The 17,196-nt window shown below is 40.2% G+C and overlaps 1 protein-coding gene across 2 annotated transcripts; it reads left to right on the top strand.

Moving 5' to 3' along the window:
* Positions 1–1,302: 1,302 nt before the first annotated feature.
* Positions 1,303–15,632, top strand: atad1b (ATPase family AAA domain containing 1b). 2 transcript variants are annotated; one of them, XM_063003833.1, is made up of 10 exons: positions 1,303–1,326; positions 3,619–3,805; positions 4,003–4,101; positions 8,347–8,467; positions 8,577–8,777; positions 10,010–10,116; positions 11,403–11,492; positions 11,583–11,633; positions 11,733–11,860; positions 15,359–15,632. In XM_063003833.1, exons 2-10 carry the CDS (start codon positions 3,632–3,634, stop codon positions 15,480–15,482), a joined length of 1,095 nt encoding a protein of 364 aa, XP_062859903.1. In that variant the 5' UTR covers positions 1,303–1,326; positions 3,619–3,631; the 3' UTR covers positions 15,483–15,632. The 2 variants fall into 2 exon arrangements, with proteins under 2 accessions (XP_062859903.1, XP_062859902.1); XM_063003832.1 differs by lacking the exon at positions 1,303–1,326 and having other exon boundaries at positions 3,598–3,805.
* Positions 15,633–17,196: the final 1,564 nt, after the last annotated feature.

Genomic DNA, 17,196 nt, shown 5'->3' with positions numbered 1-17,196 from the left:
GAGTTTGTGTTTGTGTCTTCGTGTTTGTTTGTAGGGGTGACTGTGTGTGTATGTTTGTGTGTATTGTGTAGGGGTGTGTGGAGTGTGTGTGTGTAGTTGTGTGAGGTGAGTGTGTGTCTGTGTGTTTGTGTCCTTGTGTTTGTGTGTAGTTGTGTAGGACTGAATGTGTGTCTGTGTGTTTGTGTCTTTGTGTTTGTGTGTAGTTGTGTAGGGGTGAGTGTGTGTGTGTGTTTTGGGTCTGTGTGTTTGTGTGTAGTTGTGTATGGGGTGAGTGTGTGTTTGTGTCTTCGTGTTTGTCTGTAGTTATGTAGGGGTGACTGTGTGTGTATGTTTGTGTGTATTGTGTAGGGGTGTGTGGAGTGTGTGTGTGTAGTTGTGTGAGGTGAGTGTGTGTCTGTGTGTTTGTGTCCTTGTGTTTGTGTGTAGTTGTGTAGGGGTGAGTGTGTGTGTGTGTGTGTTTTGGGTCTGTGTGTTTGTGTGTAGTTGTGTATGGGGTGAGTGTGTGTTTGTGTCTTCGTGTTTGTCTGTAGTTATGTAGGGGTGACTGTGTGTGTATGTTTGTGTGTATTGTGTAGGGGTGTGTGGAGTGTGTGTGTGTAGTTGTGTGAGGTGAGTGTGTGTCTGTGTGTTTGTGTCCTTGTGTTTGTGTGTAGTTGTGTAGGACTGAATGTGTGTCTGTGTGTTTGTGTCTTTGTGTTTGTGTGTAGTTGTGTAGGGGTGAGTGTGTGTGTGTGTTTTGGGTCTGTGTGTTTGTGTGTAGTTGTGTATGGGGTGAGTGTGTGTTTGTGTCTTCGTGTTTGTCCGTAGTTATGTAGGGGTGACTGTGTGTGTATGTTTGTGTGTATTGTGTAGGGGTGTGTGGAGTGTGTGTGTGTAGTTGTGTGAGGTGAGTGTGTGTCTGTGTGTTTGTGTCCTTGTGTTTGTGTGTAGTTGTGTAGGGGTGAGTGTGTGTGTGTGTGTGTGTTTTGGGTCTGTGTGTTTGTGTGTAGTTGTGTATGGGGTGAGTGTGTGTTTGTGTCTTCGTGTTTGTCTGTAGTTATGTAGGGGTGACTGTGTGTGTATGTTTGTGTGTATAGTGTAGGGGTGTGTGGAGTGTTTGTGCGTTTGTGTGTAGTTGTGTATGGGGTGGGTGTGTGTTTGTGTGTGTGTGTGTGTGTGTGTGTTTGTAGGGCTGAGTGTGTGTTCGTGTCCTTGTGTGTGTGTGTGTGTGTGTGTGTGTGTGCGTGCGTTACACACAGTAGGTGGCGCTGTACACTCCATAGTTATTCACATCCCACCATTAAATCCACCGAAGTAAAGCGGAAAGAAGCCGGAAGTGTGGTGGAGGTGAGTGTGTCATGTAACTTCATCCAGTGAAGCTCATTTCATATCAGCACCAAACCAAATACATTAACCTCTGATATTAACTTGTAATGTTTATGTTGTGTGTAGAACAACGTGTTTTGATATAAAAGAGAAGTGAGAGTGGAGCTAATGAAAGGTCGAAGCTCAGCACTGACACATGAGCTTTCAGTTTCTGTTAGCCGCGGTGCTAAAGCTAACTCATACTGGATTCAGATAAACGATAAAAGCTCAGATTATAACGACTGACTGACTGATCATACACTGATTTAACTCAGATCTGAGCTGATAAAACTCAACCGATCTTCTGCTTTCTAAACAAGTTAAGAGTTTAAACTAAGGACAGCTTAAAAGATATAAACTGACAGTGGTAGCCTACATTTACATGTTCGGCATTTAGCTGACACTTTTATCCAGAGCTACTAACAGCATTTTGATGGTATATTGTCTAATCAATTGGAGGTTAAGGGCCTTGCTCAAGGGCCCAACAGTGGCAACCTGGCAGTGGTGGGGCTTAAACCAGTGACCTTTTGATTGCTAGTTGTAGCCTAGAGGTAAAGGTACTGGACTAGTAAGCAAAAGGTTGCAGGTTCAAATCCCACCAGTAAAGGCCCTTCACCCTCAATTGCTTAGACTGTATAATGTAAGTTGCTTTGGATAAAAGCGTCTGCTAAATTCTGAAAATGTAAATGTTGTCCAGTACCTTAGCCACTAGGCTATCACTGCCGTCATGGGTAGGGTTTTAGCTTATCAATCCGAAGGTTGTGGGTTTTAATCCTGGTTTAGCTCTGTAGCCACTGTTGGACCCTTGAGCAAGGCCCCAAACCTCTCGGCTCCAGGGACACTGTACAATGGCTGACCCTGTGTTCTGACCCCAGCTTTCAAACAAGCTGTTGACAAAGGCGCTACATCTGCTTTAGATATTATCGTTATTATAAATCTCTTGCCTGTGATAGTAACTACTGAAAGCTAGTTGATCAACTGTTTGTCTAATAGTGTTTTATCCCTAAAAGCATAATATTGAAAAATCGATAATTACTGTATTATACATATTATGTATCAGTATTAAACACGCCGCTCTATATTCAATTAACTTTCAGTTTCTTTTAAACAAAATATTTAGAAATCAGAGATGGGAGCTTCACTCTTAATACTTCGACAAAACCATTCCACTTAAGATTACAATTAGCCCTGTTAAAAGTACATCATTTGCATTGGTTGGTGGGTAATACAGGGGTATAGCAAGATCATTTACTTTATTCTGTTATTTTATATTTATTTCTGCTACTTTGCTTCCTGTACAGGATGTTTCGTTTTATTTACTTAAAAAATCAAGATGACATGGCATTGTTCAGTGGTGGTGTTTTTCTCCTGCCTAGTGTGCTAGTTCTTTTCTTGACTTTTATTAGTGAACATTTTCTGATCTGACACTGATGGTTTTATATTTTATTTGGAGCACTGTTCTTCTACCTGAATTGCCATTAAGGTTCTTAAAATGCCCAAAACATTTCCTGTACCTGTTACACCTATATGATAGTATACATTCTCCCAGAATGATTTCACAACAGTCCAGAAAGCATCTTGAGATGTTACAGAATGCTTGGATTTTATCTGTCCTAAAGTACCCTGATAAATGCTCACTGGTTTAGGTCAGGTAACTGGAGGAAAGTCCCTGACTCAAAACAACTTTACCTTCTTTGGTCTTTAACTACTTGTAGCACAGCTTTAGGTGCTCTAATTCAAAACATTATTAACTGTATTTATTAACTGTAAGAAAAATTCAACATAGGCGTGTATATAAGCTATGTTTATATATATTTAAATGGGGGAGGGACTTTTATATATTCACCACATATAATTTTCTGGTTGGTAAAATGTATTCTTCTAAATAAATATATACTGTAAGACAAAGAGGGACTTTTTTTTTTATTCTTTCATTGTTGCCTTCAGAATTAAATTTGAATGTTTATAATAAAGTTATAATATTGCCAACCACATATTAAGTATGTAGTTACGATAATAATGATAATTTTTTACAAACAGTGATATCTTCATATGAACGATACATGATAATTTTAACTATGAACAATAAAATGTCAATTTATGACCAAATTTAAAATTATTTTTTATTTTATTTGCTTTTGCAATTGCAAACAATGTTCATAATGCCCCCTTTCACATGGACATAGGCACAAAGTCGCGAATGTTTGCCAATGTTTTAAGGTATGTCTTATGTTGATTTAAATGTATTTTTTGGTTGTTTTTTATGCTCCACAGACACAGTGTAAAGATGGTACTGAAAGACATTCCAGCGGAAAACATAACCCGCCCCTTGGGTCGCAGTGAGGTTATTGGTTTGCTCTTTCGCCTCACATTATTCGGTGCAGTCACCTATGTTACAATAAAGTGGATGGTGGATGCTATTGATCCCACAAGAAAGCAAAAAATGGAAGCGCAAAAGCAGGTGAGTTCATCTAAAACGGAATTATCTTTTACTTGCATTTTACTGAAGTTTATTCTTTAATCATGTACTAATTTGCTTTGCAGTTCTAGGAGTAGGGAGTGAATGTCATTAGTTTGCTCAATATAATTTTCTTGTGTCTGAAACAAGTAAATGTGTGAATCGGCTAACAGTGATTTAAATGTTTGTACCTCGTTTAGGCAGAGAAACTCATGAAGCAGATCGGAGTGAAGAACGTCAAGCTTTCTGAATATGAGATGAGCATTGCAGCCCATCTGGTGGATCCATTAAGCATGCATGTGAGGATGCTGTTCTTATCGTTAATATACTTCCAATTTATAGCATGTTACTGAAACTATGTAGTAGCAGAGTGCAGTTTAAAAACACACAGTGTATTTTTCTAAACATAGACATACACTTGTACCGGGGGTGGTGGTGGTCGGAACAGCTTAGTCATTAAGAGGTGCACTTGTCAGTGGCTCACAGACAGACAGATACTTTGTTTATCCCAAAGGAATTAAAGCCCCAGTAGCATAATACAACATAGAATTAACAGTACAAGTACATGACGACAACAAACAGAACAACTAGAGTTGAATATTTCTTGTTCTTTACATACAGTGTATCACAAAAGTGAGTACACCCCTCACATTTCTGCAGATATTTAAGTATATCTTTTCATGGGACAACACTGACAAAATGACACTTTGACACAATGAAAAGTAGTCTGTGTGCAGCTTATATAACAGTGTACATTTATTCTTCCCTCAAAATAACTCAATATACAGCCATTAATGTCTAAACCACCGGCAACAAAAGTGAGTACACCCCTAAGAGACTACACCCCTAAATGTCCAAATTGAGCACTGCTTGTCATTTTCCCTCCAAAATGTCATGTGATTTGTTAGTGTTACTAGGTCTCAGGTGTTCATAGGGAGCAGGTGTGTTCAATTTAGTAGTACAGCTCTCACACTCTCTCATACTGGTCACTGAAAGTTCCAACATGGCACCTCATGGCAAAGAACTCTCTGAGGATCTTAAAAGACGAATTGTTGCGCTACATGAAGATGGCCAAGTCTACAAGAAGATTGCCAACACCCTGAAACTGAGCTGCAGCACAGTGGCCAAGATCATCCAGCGTTTTAAAAGAGCAGGGTCCACTCAGAACAGACCTCGCGTTGGTCGTCCAAAGAAGCTGAGTGCACGTGCTCAGCGTCACATCCAACTGCTGTCTTTGAAAGATAGGCGCAGGAGTGCTGTCAGCATTGCTGCAGAGATTGAAAAGGCGGGGGGTCAGCCTGTCAGTGCTCAGACCATACGCCGCACACTACATCAAATTGGTCTGCATGGCTGTCACCCCAGAAGGAAGCCTCTTCTGAAGTCTCTACACAAGAAAGCCCGCAAACAGTTTGCTGAAGACATGTCAACAAAGGACATGGATTACTGGAACCATGTCCTATGGTCTGATGAGACCAAGATTAATTTGTTTGGTTCAGATGGTCTCAAGCATGTGTGGCGGCAATCAGGTGAGGAGTACAAAGATAAGTGTGTCATGCCTACAGTCAAGCATGGTGGTGGGAATGCCATGGTCTGGGGCTTCATGAGTGCAGCAGGTGTTGGGGAGTTACATTTCATTGAGGGACACATGAACTCCAATATGTTCTGTGAAATACTGAAGCAGAGCATGATCCCCTCCCTCCGGAAACTGGGTCGCAGGGCAGTGTTCCAGCATGATAATGACCCCAAACACACCTCTAAGACGACCACTGCTTTATTGAAGAGGCTGAGGGTAAAGGTGATGGACTGGCCAAGCATGTCTCCAGACCTAAACCCAATAGAACATCTTTGGGGCATCCTCAAGCGGAAGGTGGAGGAGTGCAAAGTCTCGAATATCCGCCAGCTCCGTGATGTCGTCATGGAGGAGTGGAAAAGCATTCCAGTGGCAACCTGTGAAGCTCTGGTAAACTCCATGCCCAGGAGAGTTAAGGCAGTTCTGGGAAATAATGGTGGCCCCACAAAATATTGACACTTCAGGAACTTTCACTAAGGGGTGTACTCACTTTTGTTGCCGGTGGTTTAGACATTAATGGCTGTATATTGAGTTATTTTGAGGGAAGAATAAATTTACACTGTTATTTAAGCTGCACACAGACTACTTTTCATTGTGTCAAAGTGTCATTTTGTCAGTGTTGTCCCATGAAAAGATATACTTAAATATCTGCAGAAATGTGAGGGGTGTACTCACTTCTGTGATACACTGTATAATGGATAACTGTAGCAACCAACACTGTGACAATATATGTGTACTGTCATGTCACACACACTAGTTTCTACAGTATAGTAATTATAAGCAATTCATTGTTTGTTTCAAAACCAGATAATTTACAGTTAAAGATGTCATGTTTATTAGGATTTTAACGTCATGTTTTACACTTTGGTTACATTCATGACAGGAACGGTAGTTACTCATTACACAAGGTTCATCAGTTCACAAGGTTTATATCGAACACAGTCTTGGACAATTTTGTATCTCCAATTCGCCTCACTAGCACGTCTTTGGACTGTGGGAGGAAACCCACGTGGACACGGGGAGAACATGCAAACTCCACACAGAAAGGACCCGGACCGCCCCACCTGGGGATTGAACCCAGGACCTTCTTGCTGTGAAGTGACAGTGCTACCCACTTAGCCACCGTGCCGCCTACAGTTGTCATGCACTGTTAATATGAAAATTTCACTGTTTGTAAAAATGTATCATTATTATTGTAGCTACACACTTAATATGTGATAGTCAATATACTCACATTTAATTCTGAATGCAACAGTGAAAGAATTTCAAAAAATTGATCAACATTTGCGAAGTTATAGGCGAACGTATTTAGGTCCCTCTTTGACCCACAGTATATATTTTTGTAAAAGAATCCAGTCAAAAATACCAATTATACCAACCAGAAAGTGTGCTCAGTGCTGGTTTCAAGCCTGAATAAAATAGGAGGGTTTATGGACCAGATCCACTGTGGTGACACCTAGTTACAGGAGCAAATGTAAGGAAAAAAACACAGCCAGGAAAATCAGATCACACTTATGTAAACACTTTTAAATAACAGCAGCTTTTGACATCATTTTACCTGGACTTTAAACCTGGAGGCATAATATATTTGCTGGCTATAGACAGTCAAAGCATTAAAACTCACACACACACACACACTGCTAATAATTCATCTATTTGACACATGTGCGTAAGCTGTTTGTTTACACTCTGTCTAATTTTTGACAAAGCACACAGAGTTTTAATCTGTTCACATCTCAGCCAGCTGTCCATACACTAACGTTTTACTCTTAACAACAGTTCGCACATCAGTGATAAATACACAAACAGCCCAGTTTAAACAAGCCTGAAATACAAACATGCTGTGAAAATCAATAGGTCGTTTAGTCCCACACCTTAAGGTATACTTTTAATTTATTTTAAAAGCTTTAAAAAGACCTCATGGTGACAAGGACAACACTGCTATTTAAAACACACACACTGCCGCATCGTCTACAAGGATGCACAACAGTATGTAAATACATACAGCTGCAACTGCAAATATTCACCCCCCCCCCCCCCCCCCCCCCCCCCCTTCCCACACACACACTCGCACACTAAATAGTATTAAGTAAAAGAAAAACATCTAGTTTTCATGTGCCCTAATGTCGACCCCCAGCCTCGGTACTTGGTGGAACGTTCTTTTCGCTTGTTAGCCTCTATTAAGCGATTTCTGTGAGTGTTAACAAGCTCTGACGACTCTCTTGTGAAATATTTGCCCATTCTTCACCAGCTCATTGAGTTTTGATGGCTGTTGGGCTGCAGCTGCTTTATTTAAATCCCAATTTAAATAAGAAAACTGAAGTGTGGCACTTCTAATACATTCCAATAAATTAGTCAAATATCCAATCAGAGCTGCTCAGGTGGCGCAGCGTTAAAATACGCTAGCACACCAGAGCTGGGATTTTGAATGCATCGTTTCGAATCTCAGCTCTGCCATCTGGCTGGGCTGGGTGGCTACATGAACAACGGTTATCTGTTGTTCACAGGGTGGGATGAGCCAGACCAGGGTTCCTTATAACTGGTGCAAATACGACCTCTGCTGGCTGATTGATGGCGCCTGTGCAGATTTGGGGAATAATGCTGATCAGGGTGAGGCTCTCCATGCACAAAGCTGATCCGCATATGAACGCGCCTCGTGCAGGTGAAAAGATGCAGTCGGTACTGCACACGTGTCGGAGGGGGCGTGTGTCAGTTGTGAAGCTCCTTAATCAGCAGTGGAGGGTTGTATTGGTGGAGGTGAAGCGTAATGCAATCAGGGTAATTGGATATGACTAGATTAGGGGAGAAAATTTGTGAAATAGTTAGAAAAAGTGTTTTAATCACTCAGTCACATAAGTAAAACATTTGCAAAAGTCAGACTTGTGGCTCTGTGACAAAATGCTACTGTCAATCCCTAAAACTGAATTAAAATGTAAAGAAAATGACTTAAGACAGAGTTGATGTGTTTCTGCAGATTACATGGAGTGATATCGCTGGCCTAGATGACGTCATTACCGAGCTGAAAGATTCAGTGATTCTTCCCGTTCAGAAAAGGCATCTGTTTGAGGGTTCAAAGCTGCTCCAGCCCCCCAAAGGTAAGGACCCGTATGTAAAAACATTAAAACTGCTTCATCATGCATATCAATGACCAGTTTAGTGACACCCCTAAAGCAGTGCCAGACTGATGACTGTTGTGTTTACCAGGAGTGCTTCTGTTTGGCCCGCCTGGGTGTGGAAAAACCCTGATAGCCAAAGCCACTGCCAAAGAGGCCGGATTCCGTTTCATCAACCTGCAGCCCTCTACTCTGACTGATAAATGGTACGGCGAGTCACAGAAGCTGGCCGCAGCCGTTTTCTCACTCGCCATCAAGCTCCAGCCCTCCATCATCTTCATTGATGAGATTGGTTAGTGCATTCACACAGTAATTAGTGAAACAGTTTTTTTACGAATTGGTTTTAAACTAGCAAACAGAAACATTATAGTGCTTTTTAGTGCACCAGTTGATTACAGATAAGATTTTATAAGGAAAAGTGGGAATGTAATATTTTAATTTAAGTAGAATATGAATGCAGTTATAGGATGGCAAATCGTCAGCAATATCGGACAGGCAACTTTGCTTATATCAGCAGGACTTCAGGCTTTATGAATTAAATTAAGTATGAATTAAAGTCTAGCAGTCTGCAACTTGGCTACATTTGTTCTCATTTGCCCTGTCTAAATTCACATCAATACCATAAACACAGCTCAGATTTGCTTTTTTGCCAAGGAACTGACCAAGTAGGCATTTAGCAGACACTTTTATCCAAAGTGACTTACAGTATAATGTCTAAGCATTTGAGGGTTAAGGGCCTTGCTCAAGGGCCCAACAGTCGCAACCTGGCAGAGTTGGGGCTTGAACCAGCGACCTTCTGATTACTAGTCCAGAACCATAACTGCTAGGCTACAATTGCCCTATAAAGGGAACGGTATCACAAAACTATTCCTGACTAACAAGCAACATTAGCTAATATGGTCATCTGTTATAACTTTATGTCATAAAACTTAATATTCATATCCAGTTGTTCAGGATTAGACCTACCATATACAGTCTGTAAAACTAGAGACTGGCAAACACGTGTGTAAATGTTGCTGGGGAGTAAAACGTTGCACAACTCTGTGTTGCACAACACTGCTTAGAAAATGAATTTGTCAGTTATTGGTTAATTATCAAAATCAGTTTATTCTCAGAAACCCTAATCTTTTACCTTTGGGCTGCTTGATAAATTATTAAAGTCTCCTATCTCACATGCACCTTTGCCCAAATAATGGTAGGTGTTGTGTAAAAGAATAACAGAGTTACATTTTGTACCAATTCAGTAATATCTCAGAATGGGATTAAAAATTACTTAAATAATATCCACTTAAACTTTTCATGCCAAACATAATTTCGACAAAAAGTTGACAAATTTAAAGTATTAGGAAATAAAATTGCCATCAATAGACTAATAAAATACTCTGTGGTGATGTTAAATATAACAAGATCTATTGATGCTGTACAGCAAAGAAAAGAAGATTAAATATGGCATTACAATAATAAAAGGCACATTAAATCACCCAGTTATTTAATAAAAACTGTTATTTTCTTTTGCCGCTACAGACTCCTTTTTAAGAAGCCGCTCCAGTTCAGACCATGAGGCTACTGCTATGATGAAGGCACAGTTCATGAGCTTATGGGACGGTCTAGACACAGACTACAGCTGCCAGGTAAAGTGCAAGTCTTTTTGTGGTGCATTAGCTTGTTTAAATATGTCACATTAATGAGTGAACAAGTGCCACAATCTCAAAATCAAGTGATTCATTTGTTCTCCTAATTTGTTTAATCACATTACCCTACATGGATTTGCCCCGTCCCAACTGTTTTGGAGTGTGTTGCAGACATTAAATTCTAAGTTTGTTTAGATTTATAAAATACATTCAGGTTTCTCAGTTAAAAACATTAAAAGTCATTACTTTGTACTTTTGGCTAGTTGTAGCCTAACAGTTAAGGTACTGGACTAGTAACCGAGGTCGCTGGTTCAAGCCCCACCACTGCCAGGCTGCCACTGTTGGGCCCTTGAGCAAGGCCTTTAACGTTCAATGGCTTAAAAAATATACTGTCACAGTACACTAAGTCACTTACAGTAAGGTTCCAGAGAATGAACAAATCACAGATTTTTGTTATATTACATTTTGTAAATCGTCCCAACTTTTCTGGAAATGGGTTTGTACAATTAGAGCATGAAGCAGAAGCATTTATCCAGAGTCACTGAGCGACACGGTGGCTTGTTGGGTAGCACTGTTGCCTCACTACAAGAAGGTCCTGTGTTCTATTCCCAGGTAGAGAAGTCCGGGTCCTTTCTGTGTGGAGTTTGCATGTTCTCCCCGTGTCTGTGTGGGTTTCCTCCGGGACCTCCAGTTTCCACCCACAGTCCAAAGACATACAAGTGAGGTGAATTGGAGATACAAAATTGTCCATGACTGTGTATGAGTTTAAAAACTTGAACTGATGAATCTTGTGTAAGCAATAATTACCAATTATGTCCTGAATGTAACCAAAGAGTGTAAAACATGACGTTAAAATCCTAATAAATACATAAATATCCAAAGTCACTTGTAATAAAGTGGAAGCAATAGTATGTTAAGCACTTTGTTCAGGGTTCAGTAGCAAACTGGTGGTGATGAGGCTTGAACCAGCCACCAGAGTACACAAGGGAATTAAGTATCAGAAGGTGGCTGGTTCATGCCCCACTACTGCCAGGTGGCCACTGTTGGACCCCTAAGCAATTCCCTAACCCTTAATTTTTTTGCATGGTATTTGGCCATAATTGTAAGTCGCTTTGAATGAAAGTGTCTGCTGGAAATGTAAAACTTGAGGGGGCCCAAAGTTCATCCTTGGAGAGCACATAGGTCCTTTAGTGCAGCATTCTTAATAAAAACAATAGCAACATTATGTTTGTAGATGCACTAAATGGCCTTGTAAATGTAACTTGAGTTTGCTTCCCTTTGCAAAGGTCATAATAATGGGTGCAACCAACCGCCCTCAGGATCTGGACTCGGCTATACTGCGCAGGATGCCCACAAGGTTTCACATTAATCTGCCAGTAAGTATCTCCACGTGTTTAATTTCCGTAAAAGCAAAGCTGATTTTGTGTGAGATACGATTTTCAGCTTTTCCTCTTTTTCTCTTGTAGCAGCCAAAACAAAGGGAGCAAATATTGAAGCTTATTCTGGAAAACGAGAATGTAAGTGTTATACATACAGTCCATGAGTCTAAGACCTACAGTATACACGATATAAACGTTTTTTTTAAATTATTGTTATTATTATCCCCGATGGCATAGGTGGTGAATGACGTGAACTTGTGTAAAATAGCGGAAGAGACTGACAGCTTTTCAGGAAGTGACCTCCGAGAGATGTGTCGGGATGCAGCTCTGTTCTGTGTACGGGACCTGGTGCACGCTGAGGGCACGTAAGTATTTAAAACACTCTACTGGAAATACAGGGAGCAGAGGTGTGTGTATAGAACAACATTCAGGGGTAGGAGAGCTCAGGTGGCACATTGTTTAACATGCTAGCATACACAGCACTGTGGAGTGTTCAGACCTGAGGTTCGGATCTCAGCAGAGCAACCGACCTGGCCGGGTGTCCACGCAGACAGAAGAGATCCTGTCCAACCTTCCCTTCCTCAAGCACAGCCGATATATACACCAACGAGGCATAACATTATGACCACTGACAGGTGAAGTGAATAACACTGATTATCTCTTCATCATGGCACCTGTTAGTGGTTGATTATGATTATGATTATGATTATGATCTTTGCAAAGGGAAAACAAGCTGGAGTTACATTTACAAGGCCATTTTTTGCATCTACAAACATAATGTTGCTATTGTTTTTGTTCAGAATGCTGCACTGAAGAGCCTACACACTTGTTAAAGATGGGCCCTGGGCCCCCTGCCTTTGCATAGTCTCAAGTTTTACTAGGCTACAACTGCCCTACTCGTCCACAGAATTGGTTGGGAGTTTTTTCCACACTCAGTTACCCGAGTCGTGTTTTTAGCTGCTTTAGACTTCGACATCTTGGACATTTTGACTAAGCAATTGCTAACTGAATTGCCGTAGGATTGCTAGGATGCCTCGTAGTGCAAATTAACCAGTAAATGTGAGGCACTTGAATGCTGCTCCAATGAAAAATGTTAAATTTTGAATTTTACACAGGAAAGGCTCATTTCATGGTTCGTGACAGTATGGTCAGTGGTGGCCCTCTGGGTCGCTTTTGAATAAAGAAGAGAGAATGTTAAATTATAGAGAGGAACAGATGGACAACAATCAATAATTCTGTACCCACAGTGTGCATCTTAAGTGGCCAAAAATTCACCCCACCCTCTCTCCTCATCTGGTTATACTCCAGTTTGCACAAACATGTGTATCCTCCCCCAGCATGCTTTTTCATATTTGCAGAAAGGGTGTGGACAAGCACACATGAAGGGTGTGTGTCTGGCTTCTTTGTCATTTATCAGATTCTGCTCTGATGAGATCATGATACGTTCATGTTGCTGCTGTGTTTGTGTAGATTTAAGCTAGATTCTAGATTTAGTGCTATCGGTTTACATTTTTAATCAAGCCGATTGTTCAGAGCCTCGCCGCAAATATAAGTGTGTGCAGTCAGATAGGTGTGTCTGCGCCCACAATTCATTAAGAAATGGATGTAGGACTACTATACTTAATATACCTGATGTCACAAGCATTCGTCTACTTGTACATGGCTGAAGGTATGTTGGCACCCTCCTAATTCAGTAGGGATTCCAGCTAATAAAAGAACGAATCGGATTGCTAGGACATCAACTGTAGATACGATCACCACGCGACCCAACCCCCCCCCACAGACGCCTTTCCAAAAATCTTCTCCCTCATTAAAAACAAATGGCAAAACAAACGGGACAGCAAACTTCGCAACAAACTATATGAAATAGAGCCAAAGGTAGGACAATGCCACACTAGAATGGACAGTCGACTAAATCAGACTATCCTTACAAGATGCCGCATCAGACACTCCAAGCTAACACACAAGCATCTTCTTACAGTGTAAGCTGCACCAACTTGCCAGCTATGTAAAGATAGACTAACAATTAAACACATACTGACGGACTGACCAACACTAAACACAGAAAGACTGAAATTCTTTAATGAAAACAATATACAAAACCTACAAAACCTGCTCAAGACAACAGCACCAGGAAAAGTACAAAATTTTTTTACGCATTTCAATCGAAAACATCTTCTATAATTTGTTTTAAAGAACAATACGCAACCTATGTACCGCCGTATAAATAGCTTCAATGTGGTGATACGGTATTAAAATCAAACAAACAAACTCCTAATTCAAATTGTAATGTGTCTAAATTCAGGGCTACAGTTATTTTCCTGTTCCTGCAGTCACAAAGTGAAAATTATGATGAAAGACTTTGGTGTGTGGTCTCTGTGACGCAATTTTCCTTTGTTCATACGAAAAGGGAATCAGTGTGACTCTTTACTAACCACATTAGCTAAGGGAGGCATCATAGATGAGCAGCCTAGCCAAAAACACTGGATGCAGGGTAAGATTACCCTTATTATTATTACCCTGTCACAGGGGACACCTACCTAGGGGTAATTTAAAGTAGCCAGTTCTCCTACTGGCATGTATTAATAAAGCAAAGGGAAACTGGAGTAACTGCAGGAAACCCATGCAGAGCTGTATTGAACGTACTGAGTAGTTTTTTTTCCCCTGCTTTTTATTTGTGTTAAATGCTCTATTTGTGGCATTACATGAGAAGTTTTAATGCATGCCCAAATCCACTTTATGTGACACTTTATGTGCCCATGATTTAAGAAAATTCAACAGAAAAAGGATGTCACTGCTTTCTGAAGTTTCAATGCAGAACCTTGTGTCACTTCAAGACGTCTGTGGGTCTGGACATGACATCCTGTGGCACAATAATAATTTTGGGGGTTGTGGGCAGGAGCATTGTGCCAAAGAGCCAGTGTGGGTAAGAGAATGTAAATTAACAAAACAGGGGAACAAAGTTATAATGGCCCAGTCATTTGGTGTTTTTTTTTTTTTTTTTTTTACATTTACAATTTCTGCATTTAGCAGACACTTTTATCCAAAGCGACTTACAGTACCGTGACATTATACTAAGCAACTGAGGGTTAAGGGCCTTGCTCAAGGGCCCAACAGTGGCAACCTTGCAGTGGGGAGGCTTGAACCTGCAACTTTCAGATTACTAGTCCAGTACCTTAACCACTAGGCTACAACTGCCCTTTTTAACATCCCACTAATGAGCATTTAAAGAAGCTTTATTTAAAGCCAGATCCCAGTTTGGTAAATTGTTTTAGTATCTGTGGGATACCGTAAAAATAAAGTTGGTATAGCATTGTAGTGAGCAGGCATGTATGGATGTAAAAATACTCTGATGTACTGTAATGACATTCTAAACAATGCAGCCCTAATTTCCCCAATTTTCTTTCAAGTACCCAATAACATTTCACTGCCGACCTCCACTTCCGACCGAGGAGTGCCATGACTAACACACGCCCGCTTCATGTGAAGTAGCTGACCGTGGGATCCCTATCACACTAGAAGAGTCCCGTATCGATCCCCATTATCCCCCATCACCGATCAGCCAGCAGAGGTCGTTATTTCAGCAGTTATGAGGAATCCCCTCCAGCATTCCCACCATTGGATGAGCCAATCATTGCCTCTAAATGCGCTCGACCTGCCAGTTGCGAGTTTGAGATGAACTCTGATATGCTAGTTTGTTTACTACTGCACCATCCAAGTGCCCTCTGATGTCTCTTTTATTTGAAATGTGAGGTTTCAGGGCTAAAGCCTGAGTGAAGTACCAAGAACACTCTTTTCACTTTGAACTGATTAAGCTTGTAGTTACTAATGTGGCCTTGTTATTTACCTGCCTTTCTTTTCAGATCAAGAGAAGACTGTATCCGACCCATCAGGCAGGACGACCTCCAAAAAGCCACTGACAAGATGAAAAAGTCTAAGTGTGCAGGGCTGCCAAATGTGATGCTGTTGCATCCTGCTTTGGATTAAATCTAATACTACTGGTCAGGATGAACAGTTTCTTTACACGATTAGGGCTTTTTTAAGTGTTATATGATATGGTTTTGCTGGTTTTGTTTTAATACTTTCTCTCACCTCTTTCTGTACTCAGTTCTGTACTTTACTCAGTTCCATTTACTCATGTCATTTAAATGTTATATATATATATATATATATATATATATATATATATATATATATATATATATATATATATATATACTTAAGTTGTATGAAATAAGTAACATGTATAGAACATCCAGAGGTTTTTACATGTGGTTAATTTAGACAGTAAGAAATTATTAGAAAATACATTTGGAAAGTAAAAACAAAGGTTTACAAATAAGAGGCCTTTTCAGCGTAAATAAAAGCATGTTTTTTGAATCTTGGTGTGTCAGAGAAGAACTGATATAATGTATATCATGATGTATGTATATTTATTTGCAGTTGCAATAAATAGGGATGTACAGAAAGCCATTTAATTACTTACTGTTACAGTGTGGGGTCATTCTCAATCACCAAGCACTTTATCAGGTACACCTGTCTGCTACATGAATTTGTTGATTATTTTATAAGATACACCCACCTACTGTACAAATGAACTTTGTGGGTTTACAGTTAGCGAATGTAACTTATTTGTTGTTCGTCTGTAGGCTTTGTCACCCCACTGTGCCCCATATCAACTGAAAGGAACCCCAATAGGACCCCCACTGCCCCACTGTTTCCTTTTTCACATACAGTGGTGTTAAAAAAAAATAGCAGTCCAACATCATTAACCTGATAAATCACTGTTTTTAGTAAAAGTCATATTTTTACATAGCAAATAATGTACTTGAAAGTGTAGTAGAGTAATGAAAACAAAACGAACCCAACAATTAGGACATGCATGCCGCTCATTCTGAGTAATCGAAGCATTGATTGAAAGGGGCTTGTTCAAAATAATAGCAGTGAGGAGTTCAATTGGTGAAGTCATTCATTCTGCAGAAGAACGGGTGTCAATTTTGGCCCTTATTTAAGGTAGGTGGGTGGCAAATGTTGCACAGGTTGGTCATAGCAGATTTCCTTTTGAAATACTGAGTAAAATGGGTTGTTCCAGACATTGTTCTGATGAACAGCGTTTTTTGATTAAATAGTTTATTGTAGAGGGAAAAAAAATACAGAGAAGTGCAGCAAATTATAGGCTGCTCATCTAAAATGATCTCAAATACCTTGAAGTGACTATTGTGAACTATTGTTTGAATAGATTGAAGAATAGCCAAAATAGCAAGGGCTCAGTCAGTGATCACCTCCAGAAAGATCAAGGAACATCTGAAGTTACCAGTGAGTACAGAAGATGATTGTGAAAGTGAAGCCAGTTTACCAGCAAGAACTCCTTGCAAAGTCCCGTTAAGAAAAAGACATGTCCTGAATGGGTTCAAATTTGCCAAAGAACACATTGACTGGTCCAAAGAGAAATGGCTCAACGTTTTGTGGACTGATTAAAGCAAAATTGTTCTTTTTGGGTCTAGTGGCCGTAGACAGTATGCCAGACGACCCTCGAGCACTGAATTCAAGCCAAAGTTCACTGTGAAGACAGTAAAGCATGGTGGTACAAAATGATGATATGGGGATGTTTTTCATACCATGGTGTTACACCTATTTATCACATACGAGGGATCATGGATCAGTTTAAATATATCAGAATACTTGAGGAGATCATGTTGTC

This window comes from Trichomycterus rosablanca, chromosome 10 (assembly GCF_030014385.1).
Source record: "Trichomycterus rosablanca isolate fTriRos1 chromosome 10, fTriRos1.hap1, whole genome shotgun sequence".
Classification (NCBI taxonomy): Eukaryota; Metazoa; Chordata; class Actinopteri; order Siluriformes; family Trichomycteridae; genus Trichomycterus; species Trichomycterus rosablanca.
The sequence above is the reverse complement of the archived record's forward strand: the minus strand, read 5'-3'. Positions and strand labels throughout refer to the sequence as shown.